General features: G+C 47.7%; 8 protein-coding genes across 8 annotated transcripts; 4 read left to right on the top strand and 4 right to left on the bottom strand.

The window, feature by feature from the left end:
* Positions 1–3,009: 3,009 nt before the first annotated feature.
* On the bottom strand, positions 3,010–4,670 carry N7511_003552 (uncharacterized protein; the record flags this gene model as incomplete). Its single annotated transcript, XM_057125977.1, has 5 exons — positions 3,010–3,067; positions 3,120–3,442; positions 3,493–3,754; positions 3,805–4,124; positions 4,596–4,670. The coding sequence occupies 5 exons, from the start codon at positions 4,668–4,670 to the stop codon at positions 3,010–3,012; spliced, it is 1,038 nt and encodes a 345-aa protein (XP_056988136.1).
* A 1,085-nt stretch (positions 4,671–5,755) lies between these two features.
* Positions 5,756–5,971, top strand: N7511_003551 (uncharacterized protein; the record flags this gene model as incomplete). The annotated part of the gene is made up of 1 exon (XM_057125976.1): positions 5,756–5,971. The coding sequence occupies one exon, from the start codon at positions 5,756–5,758 to the stop codon at positions 5,969–5,971; it is 216 nt and encodes a 71-aa protein (XP_056988135.1).
* Positions 5,972–12,314: 6,343 nt separating this feature from the next.
* Positions 12,315–12,842, bottom strand: N7511_003550 (uncharacterized protein; the record flags this gene model as incomplete). Its single annotated transcript, XM_057125975.1, has 1 exon — positions 12,315–12,842. The coding sequence occupies one exon, from the start codon at positions 12,840–12,842 to the stop codon at positions 12,315–12,317; it is 528 nt and encodes a 175-aa protein (XP_056988134.1).
* A 1,019-nt stretch (positions 12,843–13,861) lies between these two features.
* Positions 13,862–15,605, bottom strand: N7511_003549 (uncharacterized protein; the record flags this gene model as incomplete). The annotated part of the gene is made up of 3 exons (XM_057125974.1): positions 13,862–14,940; positions 15,015–15,483; positions 15,549–15,605. The coding sequence occupies 3 exons, from the start codon at positions 15,603–15,605 to the stop codon at positions 13,862–13,864; spliced, it is 1,605 nt and encodes a 534-aa protein (XP_056988133.1).
* An 839-nt stretch (positions 15,606–16,444) lies between these two features.
* On the top strand, positions 16,445–18,796 carry N7511_003548 (uncharacterized protein; the record flags this gene model as incomplete). Its single annotated transcript, XM_057125973.1, has 1 exon — positions 16,445–18,796. The coding sequence occupies one exon, from the start codon at positions 16,445–16,447 to the stop codon at positions 18,794–18,796; it is 2,352 nt and encodes a 783-aa protein (XP_056988132.1).
* Positions 18,797–19,029: 233 nt separating this feature from the next.
* Positions 19,030–19,824, bottom strand: N7511_003547 (uncharacterized protein; the record flags this gene model as incomplete). The annotated part of the gene is made up of 1 exon (XM_057125972.1): positions 19,030–19,824. One exon carries the CDS (start codon positions 19,822–19,824, stop codon positions 19,030–19,032), a length of 795 nt encoding a protein of 264 aa, XP_056988131.1.
* A 1,061-nt stretch (positions 19,825–20,885) lies between these two features.
* Positions 20,886–21,905, top strand: N7511_003546 (C2H2-type zinc finger protein; the record flags this gene model as incomplete). The annotated part of the gene is made up of 1 exon (XM_057125971.1): positions 20,886–21,905. One exon carries the CDS (start codon positions 20,886–20,888, stop codon positions 21,903–21,905), a length of 1,020 nt encoding a protein of 339 aa, XP_056988130.1.
* Positions 21,906–22,525: 620 nt separating this feature from the next.
* N7511_003545 (uncharacterized protein) lies at positions 22,526–23,197 on the top strand (the record flags this gene model as incomplete). The annotated part of the gene is made up of 2 exons (XM_057125970.1): positions 22,526–22,551; positions 22,591–23,197. The coding sequence occupies 2 exons, from the start codon at positions 22,526–22,528 to the stop codon at positions 23,195–23,197; spliced, it is 633 nt and encodes a 210-aa protein (XP_056988129.1).
* Positions 23,198–23,236: the final 39 nt, after the last annotated feature.

The following is a 23,236-nucleotide window of genomic DNA, read 5'->3' as shown; positions in this document are numbered from 1 at the left end:
GTATACTTCATGTATAACCCTGACAACAACTAATAGCGTGCCTAGGCCCTCTAAAGTATTGCATCTGGTTCGACACCGCGGAAGGGGTCGACTACATTCTAAGCAAGGGCTTCCTGGTTGGCCAAAGACTCATCGACAGTGTGGAACGCTGCGAACTAAAAAGAAAGAGATGCTTCCGGTGCCAACGATTTGGACACCTCGCATGGTCATGTAAGGAAACGCCTCGATGTGGGCATTGTGCTGGCCAACACCAGCGGGAACGGTGCCCCCCAGGTGTGAGAGCCCGATTTCGCTCTACGCCCTGATGGCAGATGCATTCTATTGCGACGGGAAGACTAGCCGACCGCAGACCGTGAAGACAGGAGGGTTGGGAACATGGCACTCGATAGCGAAGGTTGAATCTTGAATTTACGATTCTGATGATTGGTTTGCATCTATCTAGGGCACAGTTTATTTCTCCAATGATGATCCTTCGAAAGACGAAATACGTCGTCAAGATTTTGCGCAGATCTTTGCTACTTCGAGTGCTCTTAAATACTCGAATACTGGTCCCTAGCACCGCGAAGAGGTGCCTGCACGTCGCTAGGGGCCTTGTTAACGCAGCAATCCCCTACGATGCACATTTGTTGATGCAGAGCTCGTCCTGCGACGCACACTTTTACAGTCACAGGGCTCATTGGCTGTGAGGGAGCGCAAGTCCTACATCTCTGGGCTCGTGGCAGCTACAGCCGTGGCCACGGAAGCTCTGATGTCCTTGGTTTCGCAGTACCCCCACCCTGCGAGGATTATTGTTGACGCAGACCCATCCTGCGAAGCACCGTCTTACAGTCGCGGGGCCCATAGCAGCGAGGGAGTACGTGTTAAATCGCTGGGCTCGTGGCAGCGACAGCCGTGGTCACGGAAGTTCTCAAGCCCGCAGGAAAAAGAGGGACACTATGATACATCAAAGTGCGAGGACCGAAGTCCTGCTTTTTTTTGGGCTGGGAATCCGGCTCCTTTTGTATTTTTTTCGGCTACGTCTTTACGAAAGAACCAGCGATCTCAAAACTCTTGAACCCATCGTACGATTCGTCATCGGGATGATCATCTCAATCTTCACCCTGTTTGTTCACCTTCTCTCGTATCCAGGCAAGAGCCGCTTCATTCCGACTAAGCATACAGAGCATGATGTCAATCTCTTCGAGTAATAAATTGAACTCTGATGGAGCATTTGCCATGCACAATTTATGCTGGAAATGTTGTGCAATTAACAGGATTTCGGTGCTTGCCAGCATAATCTGCCCCAATGAAAAAAGAAATCTCAGTTTCAATCAAGTTCAAATGTCCTTTTTGCTTCCTCAAAAATCAAAGGAATCATTAGGTCCATACCTTATTATAGGATTCCTTCAAGTCATAAGCCAGGCTTTGCTTTTCCGCGTGATCTAGAGCAGTATCGCATGAAGTAAGAATAGCACGGTTGGGGTGGGGCTTCCATGAATGCAGTGTCACGGTGCGAGTGTGAGAAATGGATAAGATCGAGGGCACCTCGAGTATCCGCGATGAAACAATTTTTTGAGGCTGGTCGCAACCCTGAAATCCCGGTTAATATCCCCGGACCTTACTTTTATAATATCAGATGAAAGAACGACCTGCTTACATGGAGTTCTGACTCGAGCTCGAGATTCATCATGCGATCAATGAAGAGGATCTTGAGTTGAATGTTCAAGATCGTAAGGAATACTATAGTCAAGTCCTGATTCCTTGACATTACCTGAACCTAGAGACCTGCTTAATTGACGTGTGAGCAGTCCAACGATCAGGATTCGATTTGATTGATCTGATTGTATAAGCTCTGCCCTGACTCACCTCTCATATATTGTCAATTGCAACTCTTAAAGCAGGGGCGAAGTAAAAAAAAACCAGAGGAAAATTTGGAGGCCAATGCTAAAATATTAGAAGTAAAAGAATGGCGAGGGTAGTTGAGGTTCCGAAGTGGGGCATAGCAGAAAAACATTCCCAAACGATTGGCCGAAGCTTTAATTGATGATTCTATAGGACACTATGGAACCTTTCAATGGGCAACCATGGTTCGTTCAAGGAGGGACCTGTGCGATGATAGGTGCATCGTCGTCCGCACATTTACCAGAGATCCTGGCAGATCAGATGGCAAGAGATGGGTGATACTGTGACCAGTCTACGCTAATCTTCCAGGAAATGAGTTTGCTTGCGCGGGTTGTAAAAATGTGTCAATTTTCTGCGAATGATACTCTGAAGATCTGCCATGCCCCATGCTGGTACAGCTGAGAGAAATGAACATATATTTCTTATTATCCCGAAGAGGCACAGAAGGGTATGAAGGGTATATGCACATCACAAGCACCAACCTGACTGGACTTGGTTGTTCGTATAGACACTTCGGGGACTAACTCTGACGGTGCGGCTCTGTTCACAACTTTGCGTCAGGCTAAACTTCCAGCTCATGGGCCAGTCTAGTATATCGTATCTCCCAGGGCCCGGGGAAAATTAAAAATATATGAAGGCGAGGGGTTCGAAATTGAATAAACGCCCTCCCGAAAACGAGCCAGCCAGTACACATAAGTGTCCCTGCTACTAGGAGAGAAGAAAGTGATTGACCATTCAGGGGGTGGCGTCCACAACCTTTCCAAAGACTGTGGTGGGTCTCGATGAGAAACGAAGTCTGGACCTGGATTCCGCACCATTCGATCTTTCTCAGATCGGGACATCTCCAGATCGGGAAAGTCTCAGATTTGGTAGGAGGACTCCTCGGCGTTTCTATCGAAAGATTATTTGGCTAGATGAAAACCTTATTTAATATTCAAGAAAAGTGTGGGGCCTAGCATCGGCACAGCCCTCGAATGGCGAGCCGTCTGCATTAGCGGTCTGGCCCTGATTAGTAGGCAACCAATAATAAATTGCCAAGCCAAGGACTAGTGACACTTGTGAATCCTATTTGAAGAATGGCGCTTGATTAAGACATTTGAACGATGATCAGGGGTTTGCTTTGCCCATTTAAATCGGATCGAGTCGGCATTGCCCGTCAATGATTTCAGGGAATGGAAAAGTATTGCTAGGAAAATCAATCGCCGAGCCTTCTGGAGTGGGGAACAAAGTATACGTACATTGCTTCAGACCCGAGGAACTGCTTCGTGTGCTCTGACCTGATCTCCGCCAGAAGCACAGGAGGGCCACCCTGAGGATCTTTCTGTATAGAGAACTGTAGATGCTTCAATTGTAACGAAAGCAGGGCACTCAGTCGATTCACGGTGTAAATGCCAAGCATGCTGAAGAGACACATTTGAATACGCTCGTATCCAAAATGAAACCGCCTTTCCTGGGTTCGAAGAATGGTCTCATTCAATTCGGTCAAGTCTTGTACATAGACCGGTTCTTTGCCTCGCTCTTGTTGGTTGAGGTTGAACTTGTCGATCAGTTTCCGAATCCCCTGGTTTTTATCAGCTCCGGATGTCGCGAAAAGGAGGATGGGCAGCCCACCGCATTTATCTCTTCACTATCTTCAGGACTGATCCTAGTACGGGTTACTCTTCGAAAATAGCCTCGGAAAGTCTTCCAATCAGCTTTGAGAGCGCTAGCTTTCGTTGTTCCCTTCAAATGTCTACCACCTTCGCCATACTTGAGTTTCAGGCAGTAGTTGAGAAACCGATGTACATCATTAGGAGTCATCTGTCGAAGAGCCTCTGTCGGATCGTTCCATTTCAAAAGCGCATTAGGGGTTTTGACCTTCACTCGACAATACCTGATCATGTCAGCGCACATCCACACGCAAGTTTGACATGATTGGCCTACTTGTGCCAGCGTTGCTCAATTCGAACCCCGCGAACCTTAGTTTTCTCTGAACGCCCATAGTCGAGAGGAATGTTTGCAATGTCCTTATCAGTGTCATCATCTGGATCATCACTAAAATCTGGCAAGCCCCCAGAGCGGACCGGGACGCGCACGGAGGGTTTGGAGCTGCCGGAGACTCCATCGCATTGTTCGGAAGACCGTGAAGACTTAGGTGAAGTCTGGATTGTCGAATCTGGTGCTTGATCGGCGTCTGATTCATCACTATCGCTGCAGTCCGGCCGAAAAGACACACAGGATGAGTCACTATCACCCTCCGAAGTCTGTTCCGACAATTGGCGTCAGCGTTTTTCGAGGACATGCCTTTTTCGGCTTGTCGAGAGGAACAACACAGCCGGATACACAGGAGGTACGGAAGATTATCGTTCAAATTGCAAGGGAAATCGCTTTGAGCGTAGAAAGAACAGCGCGAAGCGGAAGCGTGGGGAAGAACGAGGGAACCCGGGAGGGAAAAATGAAGGCGAACGAGGGAGAGCAGGACGAGGGTAATGGGTTCTTTTATGGCTGGCGACCAGTGGGCCAGCCAGCGTAACCAATGACAGCTGGACAAAAGGTCGCCATTTCTGGCGCCGTGAAAGAAAGGTTAGCGATTTGGGAGTGACTGAGTGGAAGGTCATGGAAAAAGACAAAGTACACCCAGGCAACGAGGGCAACAAGGGGGCAGGGGAAATGGATGGTGCGAACCCAAGCGCCGCAGTGGACCGGTGTCCGGGCATCATTATACCGTCCGTTACCAGGGGCAGGGGGGGATGGCGCGTGGTTGCGACCGGGCGGGTGCGTGCGAATATTGGTGGTGCCGAGGGGGCCATTTTCAGCGTCAGAAGGGGCCAGTTTCGGCCGTGCCAGCACAAATGGATTTTGTTAAAATGTTCTAGACTCATTCGGCATCTGATATGGATATAGCCAACCTAGCCTTGCGTCTTGCAGACACTTTCACATCACTTACGTCACAGCGCCTGGATGATGCTTTCAAATCAGTGCGTGAGATCCTGAGGTCCAAAGCGGATAGAGTCATTGTCATTGAGATGTTTCATGTCAAGTCATTTGAAGAAACATACAAATCAAAACAGTCTTGTAAGTCATGGTACAAATAGATGTGCCGAAGTAGTTCTAACTGTTGCAGATCCCACCAATGTTCGAGTTTTCCATGTTTGAAACAGAATGAACTGAAACATTATATGAATCTTTTGAACCCTATATTCTAAGATGGTGAAAAGGTTGAGATTGTAAAACGGAAACGAGAAGCGTGAAGATTGGCCCGAAATGAGATGAAATGTTCATAATCTGGTTTGTAAACCCATAGGTCAGCCACCTAGAGTTTGGAGCGTTTCCATGGGTAGTATTGTTGATCAACTGCACTGAACGAGGATAAGTGCGGTGAATGAATGTGGTGATGAATACTTGATTGCAGTTGTCGCACTAAATTTGTTCTCAACGGTCACTTGACTCATTGTGGCTAAACAAGTCCTCAAATTGTTCTCTAAATATAAATGTAGTTTGCTCCCTGCCTTACAGTACACCAAACCTTGACATTTGTGAAATTCCCCTTCACGGCGCTGTTGCCTACTCCTTTCCCAACTCCAACTTAGGGATCACAACTTACTCCCTGAAACCTCCTGAATGAGACCCCTCACATGCATGATTCTGTTGCCTGCCTCTGCTATCGCCGCACCTATCGCTATTCCTTTCTCCAAACATTTCCACCTCAAGTTCAGAGGCGCCATCATCCAAGAGCATAACAACCTCCTACGTTTACGCATACCACACGGGCGCAGGCACTTATGATGCAGCTCTGACCAAAGATCTCAGTACTACTAGCTCTGTTTCTCAAATTGGTACAAAAGCTCCGTTCAGTTTCCATAATGAATTACCTTGGTGTTTCTGTGAGCTTAAAATGGCATCGCGCGAAATGGGATATGAGGACAACTGGAAAGCGGCCCTTGAAGAAGTCAAGCACGACTTCGTGGAACCGGGGAAAGAAACAGATCTAGTACGAGACCTGACTCGCGAGGCTATCTCCTTTGTCGAAGAATACCAGCTTGTCACCGTGCCGCCAATTACAAAGGAAACACCGGCGACACCAAATATACTTATCCGTACTCGCCCCTAGAACGTCACATACCTATTTGAAAACGTACTCACAAACATTTTCTGGCTTCGGATTCAATCTCGATTAATGTAGGCCAATGAAGCAATGGATGCTCAGTCAAGCGCAATAGCTTACAGTGGACAGAAGCAAGTAGCTTAGTTGAAGGCTCGGTAAGACTCTTGTATTATTGCTGTTCTCCAGAAGGCGATCTATTTCTAACATTTGACAGTTTGTGACTAGTTTTATAATATGCTTCAGCTTTTCTCTTTGAATCGCGATCTTGGTGCCAGTATTCCCTCCAGGTGCAGCAAAATCAAGTTGATAGTGGGGTATATCAGATAGACACAGTAGCATTGGATTTGATCACTACAAGGCACTACATGTGAGGACTCTTTGATGACTTATATTCTCCTTGGCTATAGCGATCTTGATTAGAACTAAGATCGAAATAAAGAATCAAGTTCTGCTTCAAATTACTGTAACGAGATATCGAAATCAAAGGAATCTTAAGTCAATGGGGGAAAACTTGATGCGCGAGGCATAAGCCGACAAGGTAGTTCCAGTGACGGCTAAGGTGCTTCAAATTCAAGGGTTTAAAGAACAAGATAGGGATAATTTGGAACACAGCCACAAAATAGAATCGCTCTAAGATTATTTCTCAATAGATGAACAAAGGAGAGGTAGCATTGAAAAATGAGGATGACGAGGTTAAAATTCATATGAACGAATTGACTTAATTTAATATATATATGGATACGCGTTCATCTCTTGATCTCACTAGCCTTCCCATCGTGGCCAGTCAAGGAAGAGTGCACGGAGCAGCTTAGTTTCAAGAAGAATAGTAGTGGCTGACCATTCTGAAATTATCCATTACTATTGTCCTCTTGTTAGAATATTTGATGGAAATATGCATAGCCCATATAACATACGAGTCTTAGAAAGTCAATCTTACATTAGCCTATAGGACTGTTATCTTCACTATCATTAGTCACTATCCTGCTAATAGCTCTATCAATGCTAGAAAGAAATCTTGATCATAGGGATGATCTTGCTCCTAAGAGCTTTTCAGAGCTTTCTAGGAGCAAAATAGCAGCCTCCAGGAGTCTCTTAGCCCTAGGAAACCTGTCATGGCTCCTGGGGTCTAACACCGTCAACTCGAGGAATCAAAGCCACGTTCCTCTTAACGACTTGTTGATTCCTAGAGGCATAAGTGACGCTCATGGTTTCATGGCCCAGGCTTCTAGAAATGACTCAATTGCGCAGATTTATGCGCAGATTTATGCGCAGGATTGGTGAAGGTGTTTGTTGAGGGCTTTCCGCGGATTCGAAAGGTACTATGGTCCCTCTGGGATCCCACAGTATGCTCCCAGGGGCTCTGCAGCTCCTGGATCTGGATGGTATATTCCCAGACCCATTTAAATATTCCGGCAGGAGCATAGAGTAAAGATCCCAGGAGCAGATCCCGTCTTCCTGGAGCCTATAATAGCCCTAGAAGCTAGAAAGCATTTCCTAGGGGGTGAAAAGCTCCTAGAAACCCTTTGCGGTCCCCAGAGCCAATTTTTGACTTCCAGACTCAAGCTAAAAGCACGAGATACATGGTTCACCAAGAACCAGATCAGCTTCCTAAGAATTCTGGCCCCAATCGTGGGATTAGACAGACAAAGGGGGTTTGATAGAGTATTCAGTCTAGCTATCAACGTAAAAGTCTTTCAACACAGTCGAACTTTGCCTAGAATCCGAGGACTCTTAGCGCTCTGTCAAAAGTCCGGTCATGGTGATGCTGCTGTGAATTTTGTGTCTTGTGGTGTTTGTGTGGTGAATATACCTCATGGTTTAAGTCTTGCTGGGATGAACGTGCCAAAAGATATATATTGAGCACAACATTTTTTTAAATTCGTTGAACGGTTCATGAGCTGCCACTTTAGAAAGGATAAAATTTATCTATAATGAGGAAAATCAGCGAACAACGTATCTCAACACCGGTTATAAGTTCGAAAGTTGAGTCCGGTCAACGACGGTTCGAGGACCCGCTCGTACGACCGTCGCCTGACGCTTCCGCAATCCAGAGTCCTGACGGACGGAACACTACACACGACTCAGACAATTAAGATACAAGCGAGATCTGGAAAACACATAATCCATGATGGGTAGTGATGAAAATTTCGGGGCTATGGGTAAAATTCAAATATGAATAGTTCTCATTGCCTCAATATAGAAGATCGAACGATGAACAGTGAGCCAACGTTTCTTAACCAACTTAACGTCACTGTTTTTCAACATGACCAGCAATTTTTCTCGGCGGCCATCTCAAATAGCCCTAACAATGTCGTTGCAGAAAATTGCGGTATAATAACAGTCCTCAATTTGGATAGGCATTGTGCCCCTCAACGTCTACAATCGAGCAGAGCACTTGGGCGATTGGAGCTGAGGAGCCTATAAATACGTCCTCCTTCCCCCAGCAATTTGTTCTGCAATACTTTCCCTTGGCTTTCAGAGTCGAGCAGGCCTTCCTTTTGAGGCACCGGATAAGTTCTTCCGTCTGACCATACTACAATTTCAATGCACTGACATCTATGGTTACGTTGTGGACCGCCAAGGAATTGCGAATGAGAATGTGATTCCCATCAGGTCTACTTTGCTACAGTACCCGTGCCAGCCGATCAAGTAGCAGATTTTGGTCAGCTGATCAGAGTTTCTACAGAAACATCTACCATGGCAGCCGACCATTGTCCGCTGAATACATCGATGTAAAAGAGCGGTTAGACGGGTAAGTCCCAGCATGATACTGTCGAAATCCAGCTGACCCCATAGATAATGCAAAATAATACTGCGTGCATTCGTCCAAAGAACACCAGTCACAGAGCCCCTTCCCGAGTCTTATATAGACCATGTGAGTCATACAGTGTCCCGCCGATCAAAAAGCTAATGATGGGCAGGAAACCCTGATAACACTCCAACCTGAGTCCGAAGTAGCACTCCGTCAGTGCTCCGCGAAGGGTCATGACTTAGGCGCCATTCCTGGCTCTCACACCCAAAACCACGCAGTGAGTCTTACATGAGATACCGCCAACCAAGGTCGCGGGCGACGAACATGATGCATAAATTCTAGACGTTCGTCGTCCACGATGAGGTGAGTGGAATATTGCGCCGCTTGCCGCGTTAACTCCGATGCGTTGTGCTAAGTTTGTGCCATAAACATGAAAGACTGACATTATAATGCAATTGTAGCAGCCTATCACTAACCGCGGAAGCTGTTGTCGCGAGAAAAGTTATGCCCACCAAGTCAGATAAAACTGTGGGCCGACGCGCTCCATCGCGTCTCCACCCCACCGCCTTCGCACACGACGCAGTGTCTCTACAAGGAGTCCTCCAATACGATTGTACAATCATAACACAGATAGGTTCGTCGCCCGCGGTTTCTGTCTTGCGAACTTACCCTGCGCACCAGTGTGGCTTTCTCGAACAAGCCAAGGATGTTGAACCTGCATGTGTGTTGATCACCAGTCCTTCACCGCCCGATTACTGCACAATTCAACACACCAGCATCAACGTCAACACGTCAACACGTCAACACGTCAACACGTCAACACGTCAACACGTCAACACACAAGCTCTAAATCTCTACTTTCACTTCACACTGGCATAACAAACATCCTACCGAAACAGCATCACAACACAACATCGCTATGTGTGCTACACCCAAATCATGCGATTTTACGTTACAGCAAAAGGATCATCGACTGCGAGAAGGCATACAGAGCGGGAATACGGGTTGCTAAACATGAATCCTAGCTTGGATTGAGTTGGTGATTGATTGTCTATGCTATGGTGCTCTGCAGCACGATACAGTATGAAGATACTGAGCAGGTCTTGGCTTCATCGAATGCTGTTGCAAATTCGAATACTAGTCTCTGACACCACGAAGAGGTGCCTGCACATGGTCAGAGGATCAGGACTGGCACCGCGGCGCCACGGGCCGCCTAAACAAGCACAAATTTGATAACGCAGGGCTCAAGGCTGCATGGAAGCTCAAGATTATACAGTCACAGGGCTCAAGGCTGTGAGGGAGAGCTTGGTGTCGTAGATGTCCCTACGGAGACTCTTGGTGTCGCAGATGTCCCTGCGGAGACTCTTGGTGTCGCAGATGTCCCTGCGGAGACTCTTGGTGTCGTAGATGTCCCTACGGAGACTCTTGGTATCGCAGATGTCCCTGCGGAGAACTTGGTAATGCAGCGGTCTCCTGCAGAGAACTTGTTAACGCAGCGGTCTCCTGCGGAGTTCACTTGGTAACGCAGCGCCCCTCTGCGAGGATTGTTGTTGACGCAGACCTATCCTGCGAAGCACATTTTTACACTCGCGGGGCTCAGGGCAGCGAGGGAGCACATTTTTACAGTCACAGGGCTCATTGGCTGTGAGGGAGCACATTTTTACAATCACAGGGCTCATTGGCTGTGAGGGAGCACATTTTTACAGTCACAGGGCTCATTGGCTGTGAGGGAGCACATTTTTACAATCACAGGGCTCATTGGCTGTGAGGGAGCACATTTTTACAGTCACAGGGCTCATTGGCTGTGAGGGAGCACATTTTTACAGTCACAGGGCTCATTGGCTGTGAGGGAGCACATTTTTACAATCACAGGGCTCATTGGCTGTGAGGGAGCACATTTTTACAGTCACAGGGCTCATTGGCTGTGAGGGAGCACAAGTCTTACATCGCTGGGCTCGTGGCAGCGAAAGCCGTGGTCATGGAGACCCTCAAGCCCGTAGGCAAGAGGGACACCGTGACACATCGGAGCGTGAGGACTGAAGTCCTGATTTTTTTGGGCAGGGAATTGGGCCTCTTTTATACCTTTTCGGCTGCGTCTCTTCCAAGGAACTACATGCGCAGATGGTAGCGAGAATTGCGTATTTCATAGGCGTTGACGCCATGTGAACGACGTTAAAACGGTGTTTCGGGACTCTGCGGCCTACAATATCTAGTGTCGTTCTGGAATTATTTCTCTCAAAATTCGGCGTTGGGTGTGGTGAACAACGTTCATCAACTGTTGAGAAGAGAGCTAAACCGCAAGAATATGATTCTTACATATCGTTGAATTTGAAATCAAATCGCCCAACAGGGTGGCACCTAGTCCGGCTATGAGTCATTCATAGTCTGAAATCTTTCTCCCCCGCTGAAAATTGTTCTGAAAATTGTGGCAGATAGTCACGCTTGATTGTACCCGTGGTGGGCTTCTTCGCCAAGTGAGTCCGATTGATCCCATTGAAATTTATTATGTGCATCTCCTAGTCCCGTGCTACTCGAAAGGAGAGGTTTCTGTGTTGCACACAGCCGACTATTGTTTCAACTACTGTAGGACTCGAGAACTTCTGATGCTCGTAGGCACACATTCGAACACGCTAAGAAGTCCAGGGTGTTTTTCCTTTCCTTGACGCAAAATCAAAATTTCTTGTCCTCGTTGTCAAGCCAGAATAGGAACTCGAGTCCAGATTTCAGGACAAGTAAGTGGGTCAATTCAGCTTCTCGTAAGGTGAATAAGCCTTCCACGAAGTCCAGGCTTTATACTGCAATCTCCCCGAGCGAGCGTTTCCATGGCTCATCGAATCTCATTTGTCGAGATAACATGGGGTTGGCCTATGATTAACGCTCCCGTCCAATAATGCTCCCGTCCAATAGTCCACGGCCTTGGTAATATCCGTTTCCATGCCTTAGGCGGATGAGCACACGATATTGCTGTATGCTGAGTTAAAAATGTCTGCACACTAGCCAGATCAAACTTGCTTTGCCGATCAGCTGCATTACTTGATCACACTGCTTTTGGCCCAGCCTTCCAATCAGGTAGGTCTCGAGCAGACTAGTGTCTAGAAAATTCCAGAGCTTCCTTAGAAATACGAACATCATGCTACTGTATCAAGTTCTTAAAAAGAACCCCCTGGTCTGGTTTGCAGGCATCTTTATACATAGAATATTACTTCGCAAGCTGTATCAGAATATGATGATATGCTTCTGAGTCATAATGATACAGTAATAATGTAAATGGAGTGCCGGTCACTTCCGAGAGCATCCATGACAGTGCTCTGTTGTCTACCGTTGCTGTATCTGGAGCTTCCTCAATATTGTTGTAACTTGTGAATGAGTTTTATCATAGAACCCATTTGTTTCCTAATTGGACTCCATCCGCAGATTTATTTCTGACACTCAAGGGTTTCTAGCTTGCTATATCTTCGGATATGCCATAACAGCCAGTTCGGATCTTCTCTCCTTCGTAATACCCCCTGTTCTTTCCTCCACACCATACTGGATTCAAGCAGGATGCCTCGGTATCATCTCCAAGGTTCCGTCATCTCGTGTCTCTCAAATATCAAATTATGCAGCTGCAACAACATGTACCAAAATCAAGATGAATAGTGCAGACGCAAAGGTGGCCTGGCCAACCGCGCCATAGTATATGACGGCGTAGTATGGAAACGAACTCTCTCCACTAAACAGCTCAAATGAGGATTGAAACCCATGAATACAGCCGGCGGCATAACCTCCTATGGAGATAACACATATGCTCATGAGAAAAGTCAAGCAGCCATAGTAGATTCGAGCATTGCAATCTTCTTGTAGCCACCTTGAGTGGACCGAAAGAAGTATTCCGAAAATAAAAAGCACCGCTGAGATGAGGGCTGTGATAACCATGCTAACGAGAATATTGCTCATGAGCTTCTGAAATGTGATGTCCAGCATCAAATTGTCGGCGTGGACAAAGTCAGACTTTGCGCGATTTTGCAGGACGTCTGCGAGTCGTGCAGACGCTGAGGCGAGAGTCGCAAGTCCCAGCCAGACTATTGTAAGAAAAGAGACGACCAGTCGCATCCGCATCGTGCTTCTGGTGAAAAATGAGGGCATTGTTCCAGAAATGGTAGTTTTGATTTTGATAAGTCTAGTTGGGTCTCGTTGAGACAAGTTTTCAATAATCTGAGAGTGGAAACAAAAGAAGAGTGGTCAGTAACTCCGAACGCAGACTATTTATACTTTCCAGTCAATCTTCTGTGTGCCTTGTAGACTAAGATTGCCTATAGGATCAATGACATGGCACACCCGGAGCTGCACCAAATGCTCATTGCATTGCCCGCTGCCTAAGTGGCAATCTACATAGATCCATTCACGAATTACGCTTTTCATAAGATTTCTACTCATCTTGGCGAGCAGCGTCGCAAAAGGCTCTCGGCCTCTGGGGTATATGGTAGCTCCTAGGATCACCTGTGACTTTCTGTTAGGCATATATGAAGACATGATCTGCATGACGCACTTTGTGCATCTGGATTGCCCGGAAGGCGAGGACGCCCTTCTCTTTACTCCTCGTGCTACGTATTTTATCGTGAGTTAACCACATGTTCACCATATTAACGGCGTATCTCGAGAGGCTAAAATATGTAAATTCCGCCGAGCACGTTAGCCACTATGTTCACGTGAAATATGTGTTGACTGTTCAATCTTTGGGTAGCCCTGGACTTCTTCACCATCAAAGACACGATATGGGATGTGCGGCGGGTTAAGTATGAGATAATACGGTTCATCGCAAATTATGCCTGAAAATGGTATAAGAGGAGCTCATTTGAAAGGGGTTGCATTGTACCGGACGAGATTAACAATTATCTAACAAAGCAATCATGGGCTATCTGTAATTCAAGACCTAGTGCAAAAGTGGACTTGCTCATCCAAGTGGCCTCCAAGGTACAGTGTGATTCTAGAGGTGAGAGCTGCTTCAATGGCCCTTTTGACATCACTCGCACATTTTGCCCGAGCATCCCTATAGAGACGCTTGACAACCTGTTCGTGTCCATTCCGAGCTGCTTTGCATAGCGCCGTGTCCCCAAAATTATCAGCAGCAGCAACATCCAATCCATCTACTTTTAGTAAAAGATTTATAATCTCCAAATGACCATGGTAAGCGGCCAAAGAAAGTGCAGTGTCGCCCAAGTAAGTTTTGAGATTAGTGTCGGGGGGTGTTGTGTGCCCAAGGAGTAGCTTGTAACTTCCGGGTAGCCCATCTCGGAGGCAACGCACAGAGGCGAGCTGTTCCCAAATTGCTGATTGATGTTGATCGTACCAACGGAAAGCAATCGGCGTACAACTTCCACATGACCCTTTTTGGCGGCATGGAAGAGGGGTGGGGCCTGATGCACGTTCACTTGTATGTCTGCCCTCGCGAGAAAGAGCTCCACCATGCGTAAATCGCCATTGGAAGCAGCATGGGTGAGAGGAGGCCATCCTTCATCATCACGAAGGTTCGGATCTAGCTGATCGTTGTCGAGAAGCACACAAGCTAGCGGTATGCTTCCCACTGAGACCGCATGGTGAAGAGCTGTCCAGCCATTTTGACCAGCCACATTGAGGTCTACATGGTCTTCTGCGAGAATTTGCAGGGCTGCAGCTGTGTGCTTTTCCTTTACAGCCAAGCAGAGTGCTGTTGCCCCATTAGCATCTCGGGCATTGATATCCACAGCACCATAGGCTAAGAGAAGCCTTGTGATCAACTTGTTGCCATACTCTGCTGCGATGTGAAAGGCAGTGCGACCGTAGGTGTCTCTTGCGTTGGATTCTATACCGCATTTGGCCAGCAGGCACTTGGCTACCGACGTGCATCCATACTCTGCTGCGATGTGAAGTGCAGTGCAGGAACGTCTGTCCGTTGCATTGATAGATATGTCTTCATACGTGAGCAGTTGTTGGACCACCTCCCTGTCACCATTTTTCGTGGCTTGATGCAACAAGCTCTGGCCATCTCTATTTCTAGAGTTTGGATCTGCGCCATGGGCAACCAGTAGCGCGATGACATCTCGGAGGCTTGCTTGTACAGCCCGACACAGCAGACGGTTTCTGAGAGCGACATCCTCTAGTAAGATCTTTTTTGAATCGGGATCTGAATTGAGGAGTATCAGCCGGGCGATTTTCGGGGGTGTCTTCGTCACTGCCAGGCAGAAGGGCGAGACATCTTTGTAATCTGGCGTTCGTATGTCGCTACCCCTTTTTAAAAGGGACTGCACCCGGCTCTCATCGCAGAGATCGATAGCGTACCAGATAGCCGACCGTTTTTGATATCCACTTTATTCAGACATGGATTAAATTCGAGTAGAAGTGATGCAGTTGACAGAAGATTCCTTTCAATGGCGTATACCAATGGAGTTTGTCTGCGCCAATCTGGCCAATTGATATCCGCTTTCTCGTTTTCAAGAAGTATGCGAATGATTTGCTCGTTCTTGGTTCGAATGGCGTAAAAGATGGGTGTGCGAGATTTACTATCGGTGGTGTTGGCGTTCGCTCGGTAGTAACCCAACATCATTTTGACAAACTCCGGTTTGCTTTGACGAACTCCCCAGGACAATGCGGAGCTGCGTTGGTGTCGGACGTTGAACCTGTACAGACAGTCGAGGAAAATTTTGTTCATTGCTTGATTTAGGCAAGCCAGTGCAAGCAAATCTCTGGCTTGATCCAGGCTGTATGCTATGCAAAGAAGGATTTCATCAGGAAGACCGAGGAGAGACCTCTTCGGTACGTTAGTATTGAAAGTTACTAGAAGGTGTGGTAAACAGTGGAAGCGGCCATACTCACTTCGGGAGCTTGGATTTCAGAGGTGCTAGTTACGGCTTGTTTGTGTGGGATTGGCATGGCGTGACTTGATAGAAAGCTGAGAGAACAAGAGCCCTGGACTAGCTTATATGCACCAGAAGATATATCATATGGCGACACGTGTGAATTGAGAATGTGAGATGCCTTATTGTGCGATAGGAAATCGTCGGAGTGCAGGTCAGGCTCCTGGGAGGGAGTCCTGGTTACCTGGACCTTTATTATGTGAATGTTGGTAGAACAGAGTTAGGGAGTCAATCTCGGGTTTGAACCAGAATCTCAGTCGCCAAGGAATGGCAATGCCCTAGACTTCTCAGCGCGTTCCTCATAGTCTACTTATTCGGGCCCTCCATGATCTATCAATGCAAGACCTTGCGATAGAGAGAATATCTCTTCAGACTGGCCATTTGTGAAAGAAATATTGGGGTACCACGACTCATAAACAGGGTTGATCAACGGTGCGACGTGTAGAGTGCTCTGACGGTCCCACCACACGGTTTGGCTCGTGTACAGGGCGAGCGGCTCCTAGCCTAGAGGCTGCTGCTTTGTCCCCATAAATGTTTGTAAGGCTTCCAGGAAGAAATAACTCCTAGGGCCAAGAGATGAGATCCTAGCACGTCAAAACATAGAGTTTGACACAATTCACGTTCTGAATCCTGAAGAATGCTATCGCCTAATGATTCAGGTCAGCGTGATAGTGATTTGATACAGCATTCGTATCCTGCAGGAAGCTTTATCGGCTACACTTGTTCCCCGGCATCCAGTCATGTTTTCCCCCGGGGAAATACCTTTGCCGGGAGCCGGAATCAGGTGATATCAGCCAAGTGGAGATAGCCGATCGGTGCCTGTGGATCGATTCCTCGTCTGGTCCCTACATATCAATGGCTGATCCCAGCTCTCCAGATTACAAAAATCTCTATCTCCAGGCGGAAGAGAAAAGGAGGCAGGCAGAAGAGCGCGAGAAGCAGGAAGCAGAAGGGAGGCGGCAGGCAGAAGAGCGCGAGAAGCAGGAAGCAGAAGGGAGGCGGCAGGCAGAAGAGCGCGAGAAGCAGGAAGCAGAAGGGAGGCGGCAGGCAGAAGAGCGCGAGAAGCAGGAAGCAGAAGGGAGGCGGCAGGCAGAAGAGCGCGAAAAGCAGGAAGCAGAAGGGAGGCGGCTGGCAGAAGAACGTAACCGACCGACCACTTTCACGGAGCTCATTCAGCACTGCCATGTCCTTCTCTCCCGATCGCTGAGAGTCGATTCCCCATCTCGCTCCACCACTGGGAAAATCCCCCTTCCAACCGGAAAATACTGCCCAACTCGATTGGAACATTGGACCGACTGCCCAAAACAGCTTGAAGAGGTCTACAAGTCCGTCTGCCACTATCTTCAGCCCGAAACGGGCGAGGCACCTCGTCTATTTTCATCTGTGGCTCAATTAGAAGGGCTCGGCCGTCGGTTTGCTCGCAAACCAGTCAGTAGCGAGCAAGAACTTGAAGCCTACGAGCGGTTTGGCGTTGAAGAACATGTGCATGATATAATTAACGAGCTTTGCAGTGTTCCAGCTGCTCGTGAGGAGTTCGGGCTCGGAGACGGAATCGAGTTCAGTAATCATACGAATTCCTTGAACCGAAACGACCCCATCGAGGTTGATGCGAGCCAACTGCCGAGCACAAGTCACCCACGACCGGACCAATTTTGCATCAATCGTGTCGACGGTCACTCGACCACCGTGCTGACGACTGTCGAGTACAAGCCGCCTCACAAGCTATCTCTTGCAGCTCTTCGCATGGGCCTTAGACCGATGGACCTCTGGAAAGATATGGTCAGATCCAATAAACTACCCACGGACCAGGAAGCGAAGATGAAATACAATGCGGAGCGACTCGTCTGCTCCGCCGTCGTGCAAGAATACCATGTGATGATTCAGGAGGGACTCGAATATTCCTATCTCACAAATGGGCTTTCTCGCGTTCTCCTCCGTGTTCCGCGTGACCAGCCTAGCACGCTTTACTACTTTTTTTGTGATCCTCACCGCGAAGTGAACCCTGCAAACGATGTTACCTCCCAGCTATGGAAGTCCACCGTTGCGAGGGTATTATGCCTTTGTTTGATGGCATTCGGTTCGCCTAACCGTGAGCAAGAATGGAGAAATCGTGTGCACCCAAGTCTCTACAAATGGCAGACAAGCTTTGACCACGCACGCTCGCAGGTTCCCGGGAAGGAGCTGCAGCAGATTCACCACTCCGATAGTACCAACCCTGAGTTTCCCAGTCCAGAGTCTGGTTCATCCTACGGACTACCATCGTCGTCTCCGCTACCGTCTCCCTCAGAGGGCCGTCAAGTACTTACACGATCCCAAACCACCTGTGCACCCGCAGAGATTCGACCGCGCTCGCGGTCACCTGGCTCGTCCGGCTCGGACACCAATCAAGCAGCTGGCCATAAGCGGAGGATCAGCCAAGTCACGCCTTCACCGTCCGCTCGACGACCAGGTCGCCAGCAAACGACTGGGCCTAACCAAAACGACCATCATGGACGCCGTGCCGCGCCATTCTGCACGCAGCGATGTTTGCTCGGTTTGCAGAACGGGGATGTGCTGGATGAGTCGTGTCCAAATGTGGATCATCATCGCCGGGGCAAGAACCACTTGGTTCAGCACTCAATCTCAGCTAGGGACATGATTCTTTCATTGAAAAATGAGTTAGACGAGAATATAGATCGCTGCATCCCCTTGGGCGGTTGCGGCTCATACGGTGCCCCATTCAAACTTACCTGCATGGAATATGGCTACACAGTTATAGGCAAAGGCACCACGTCGGGGTTGTGGAGAGAAGTTTCTCGCGAAGCGCAGGTTTACCGAGTGCTGCGCAAGGCCCAAGGATCTGCTGTGCCTGTATTCTTGGGTACGATTGACTTGGCAAAAATCTATTTTCTTCATGGCGCTGGAGAAATCCGCCACATGCTCGTAATGGGCTGGGGAGGCGCATGTACAGCGACGATGGAGCAGACGCAATGGCTTCGCCGGGAGACTCACAAATCGAACAAGGAAATAAGAGCTCTCGGTATCATCCATGAAGACTTGCGGCGAGATAATGTGCTCTGGAGTGAAGAGCTTGGCCGTGCTTTGATTATCGACTTTCATCGCTCTACTATAATATGTCGACCGAGTTTACAGCGGTCGGGGGCAGCCAAACGACGACGACCATGTCAAACAAAGGCAGGAGATGTAAAACGTCTTTGTGTTTCGTAACCTCCTGTTTTGTAGCAAGGAAGCGTTCTTTTCACTTTTTGAATTAGCGATCTTATATATGATACCCCCTTTCGTTCTCATCCAGTCGATCCGAGTACTGTACAACAGAGCGAGTCATGAATTTACACCTGAAACTAAATTTTTCAAAATAGCACTGAATTTTCACTGGATTTGATTGGGTTCTTTCCTTCCTCCTTTCATTGTACGTCAGCGTTTACTCAGTTCCTCGATATCTATCTATGGCCACAATTACGGCGAAGGACATGACAAGAGCAAATTGAAGACGGAATGCGGGCAAGAGCTGATAAATTAGGAGATAAGTCTGTTTCTTCAACCACACCCTTGGTCGGGTCGGGAATGGATGACTGGACGGCTGCCGAGGCACCGAACGTAGGTGTTCCGGTGCATGGTGGCTCACCTTCGCGAAGAAGGTGGTCCATTTGGCCATTATGCTCCACAATGCTTCCTGGCTCAGGAAAGCGAATGTCCAAGTTCTCTTTCGTGATACAGCCATTGATATTAGCGACGAACATGGGTGGCAAAGTAGGCGTTTGCTTTTGTATGTCTTTGGGCTGTTGCAACGAGCCACTGGCCACGGTGATGGGAGCACAGTTCATATACATCTCACGAAGTCCAATGCGGTTGAACCATGTCCAAGCTAGGGTGTATTTCCCGGGCTGAACACCTTCGGGGATTGCAAAATCGAGGTGAAGGCCATTGTCTGCAGTGGCGCCTCCGGCGAGTCTCTCTGCCTTTGTAGGACAACCTCCTTCATAGGACTTGATAACCTTCCATTTAGAATCTTTGGTGGGCTCACGGTCTTCGGTCAGGCTCAGTTGGCATGAGCCCCCACCGTGTGTCGCGCTTCCTTTGAACTTGATAGAATTCATAGTGCCGATCTGATAGATTGTCTCCGTCGAAGGAGCCAAGAATGCATTTGTGCGAAGTTTGCAGGGGAAATCGCTGCCATGTTCAGCGAGAGGAGAGTTGTTAAGGGTGTCTTGACTGTATGGCTCTGGCGAAGTCATGATGAGATGTCCGCTGACCACGCATAAGACGATCATCTCCAACAGTAGAACATATCTAGTGAGCATCATAACGGTGCCAGTCTAGCTTGGTCTTCGCTTGATTGAGGCACTGTTTGACCAATCAAATCCCACGTATTTTAAAGATCGAGAATCTTGGAAGCCGGGGAGACATTTCATATATAAAAGTATACAGCAAATCACAGAACCAAGACTAGGCGTTAATTAAAATCATTGTGAAAGAAGGCTGGTGTGATTAAATTAGGGTCTGGCTCAGAATAGTGACGCCACGTATAAGTGCTTCTTTAAATCCCATCAGCCAGATAGACGAATGAGTTGAAAGCGAATCAAGTTAAAAGACGGCAGAAATAATATTAGAGGCACAATGCACAATAAGACCGATCCATAAGGTGGGAATACGTGTGCAATTTACGGTATTGTCGATAAAAGAGCGTTGCAAGCTTACAGTGCCGAAGATTACCATCTGATAGTTTAGACTACAGTATCAAGTTTAAACTTGAAGTGTGTTGCTGTGCGATCTGCTACAGACAGGAGACACTTCCGTCAATATTAGCAAGTGGATGTGTCAAGATCGTGCGGCGTTGTTCCGGGTCCCGAAACTCATACCAGAACATGACGGACTAAGCTCACAAAGTATTCTGCTCCTAAAAGGTGGACTATTTTGAAGGTTCAACGGTTATTCACCAGAGTCAACTAAAGTAGCAGAAATACATTGACTGCCACGCAGTATCATGACCAAAGAGTACAAATCTATCCGTGACAATTAGATATTAGTACCAGCTTTTGCTATAGACATATGTTTGAGATGCTGTTGAAATCGTGTGCGCTGAGGCAGTCAATGTACAATTAACGCAATTTTCTGCATCTTACTTGCTCGCATCTTGGTCACGACTTTGCCCAATACCGACGCGTGCGTCATTATGTCCTTTTCCTCCTAGATTGAGCTACAGTATAAGCTTTTATTACTCCAAATAATTTGCCAGCCGCTCCAATTCTCTTGATGCTGCTTCAAAATACTGAAAATGCCCAGATCAGCTGGCAACATGTCTCGGACACATCAAAACCCCCTTCCCCCGCTCTTGCCGGCTCCGACTTTCGCAGAGCTTCGTGTTCAGCATGATGACACAAAGTTCTCACCAGTCAAGCTGCCGACTGCAGGGACAAATCTTGTCTACTATCTGGACTCGCAGGTACTGCCAACCTGGTCCAACTTGGATGATAGTATACGAAGCGCTAGTCGCATTAATGTTGCTTCGCTGCAACATGGCAGTCGGGCAGAGCATGGAGTCATCCAGGTCTACTACTGCCCCTCAACTTCTCATCATCCCACACTTATCCCGGCCCGAGACCATGGCAATTCGGACTTCTGTCCTGGCCAGGAAGCAAACCATTGCCTTGAGTTGGCCTCCATACTTTGCTTGCCACCAAGAATTTGTCAGCCATACCAAGTTCCATCGATCTCACCTTTCGATTTAGCTGAACGGCAGCCGGGGGCTGATTACTCGCCAACGCAGACTATCAACCCTGCACTGATATTTCCGAATCTTCCGACAAGTAGTTCCGACTTCTTGGGTCTTACAGGAAACCCTGACGCAAATGATGAAGCCAATACCATTCCCTCCCTTACCAGTATCTCCTTTGACCAATCACCAGAGCAATGGCAGAAAAACCATGAGACCAACGTGGGTATGAAAGACCCTTTGCAGCAAGACCTCAACGTCTATATCAAGCAGCCTAGGCATCTATCGAATGCAAAAGAACAGGAGCTTAATACGCACACGAGAAAATTCAAGTGCAAAATTATTGGCTGCACATTGGGCTTCAAGCGTCAGGATCACCTCGAGCGCCATTCAAGGAGTCATTCGAAGGAAAAGCCGTTTGTCTGCTGGGTACCTGGATGTCACCGTAGCTTTTCACGCCGCGACAATCTCAAAGCCCATTGTACGAAGACACATGCGAGACCCGGTGGTCGCAACCGCTATGTTGCTTCCCTCGACAAGATGAGTCCCGACTACGATCCAGAGTTCCGTGGTCCGCTGTCATTTGACGGGCGTCCGCTCTGATTTCAGCATCTACCAGCCCCTATCTGAGCTAAGCCTTGGCAATTACTGATTTCTACAATAACAGTAGACATTAACGGATTCTTTCAGATAGCAAGCGAACGAGGCTAAGTAGCTTGAGCCGATCCATTTATACCCGGTTGATCACGTTCTGATTGAGCTGGTGCCGTCCAAAAGTACATGATCCTGAGATTGTGACGATACTCGGGCCTCTCGCCCAATCATGATTCATTATTGTTTACTCTGAACACAGGAAACTAGCTCAACGACACATTCACGGGCAGTAAAACCAATTCTGAGTGGAGTGAAATTCTTTTTGCAATACTATAATGATGAAGGGATGCTTTCGTGAGGTGATAAATTAGATTCGGGGATCCCCGATGAGACGGCCGACGGTGATGTCTCGTTGATCCCGATGAACGATCAACGATTCACGAAATCCACGTACATTAGCCCATTCTTTTTTCTGAATGATTGACTTTTGGCTTTTTGACTCTGTCTTATTAAATAATCATTGGGTACGGCTTTTTATATTACTGTAAACCTCCAGCAACTCTGCACTGTCAGTTCAGAAGCTCCTTTCACTTCCTCGCAACGACAGTACCCGGGTCCTTTTGATTCAGATGAATAAACTTAATCAAAATGGTTTGTGAGAATTGATTCTACGGCGTACTTGTGCTGACAATAGACTAGATGACGACTTCGATCTCGACCTTCACGCTATCTGGCGAGAGTCTTCTTGCATCCCGGCGCCACCGCCATGTCTTTGCGCGGATCACGAAAATCCAGAACTAGACTTTCAGAATGAGTTGAATTCTATATCATACAAGGGACAAGGATCCCCCCAGGTCGAATATCTCTTTCACCCCAACAACGATAACCAGCCGGGCTTCAAGTGGACAGGCCCAGATCTTCTGTCGTTCTCCACTCAACCTGAGGACCTCTTCCTTCACATGTCAGCATTCTTTATTTTTGAAGAGCTTTACTGGTTGGAGTTGAGTCTTGCAAAGATTCATCAATTTTCTGGTGAAACAGTGGGGGAGTATTTGTTCTTCTTGCCCCGTGTTGAAACAGCCATGGGTAATCTACGTCGGGTGCGAGGACAGATTCTGGACATCATATCCCTAGCCACTGATGAAACATTTTCTCCCACCTTTACTTTATCTCTATGGCCGCGCACAGAAGCGCTACCGTATTCCAGTCACTCTACCATTTCTCCACAGGCGACATTACCCACGATGCCATCCCTGGACCCTTCGTTCTTTGTACATAATATCCAAGAAAACTATAAATGATTGCGGTACTCTTGTGATAAAACTCGTCCAATGTCTGCC

This window comes from Penicillium nucicola (genome assembly GCF_028828085.1).
Source record: "Penicillium nucicola strain IBT 29836 chromosome Unknown utg000002l, whole genome shotgun sequence".
Lineage (NCBI taxonomy): Eukaryota > Fungi > Ascomycota > Eurotiomycetes > Eurotiales > Aspergillaceae > Penicillium > Penicillium nucicola.
The sequence above is the reverse complement of the archived record's forward strand: the minus strand, read 5'-3'. Positions and strand labels throughout refer to the sequence as shown.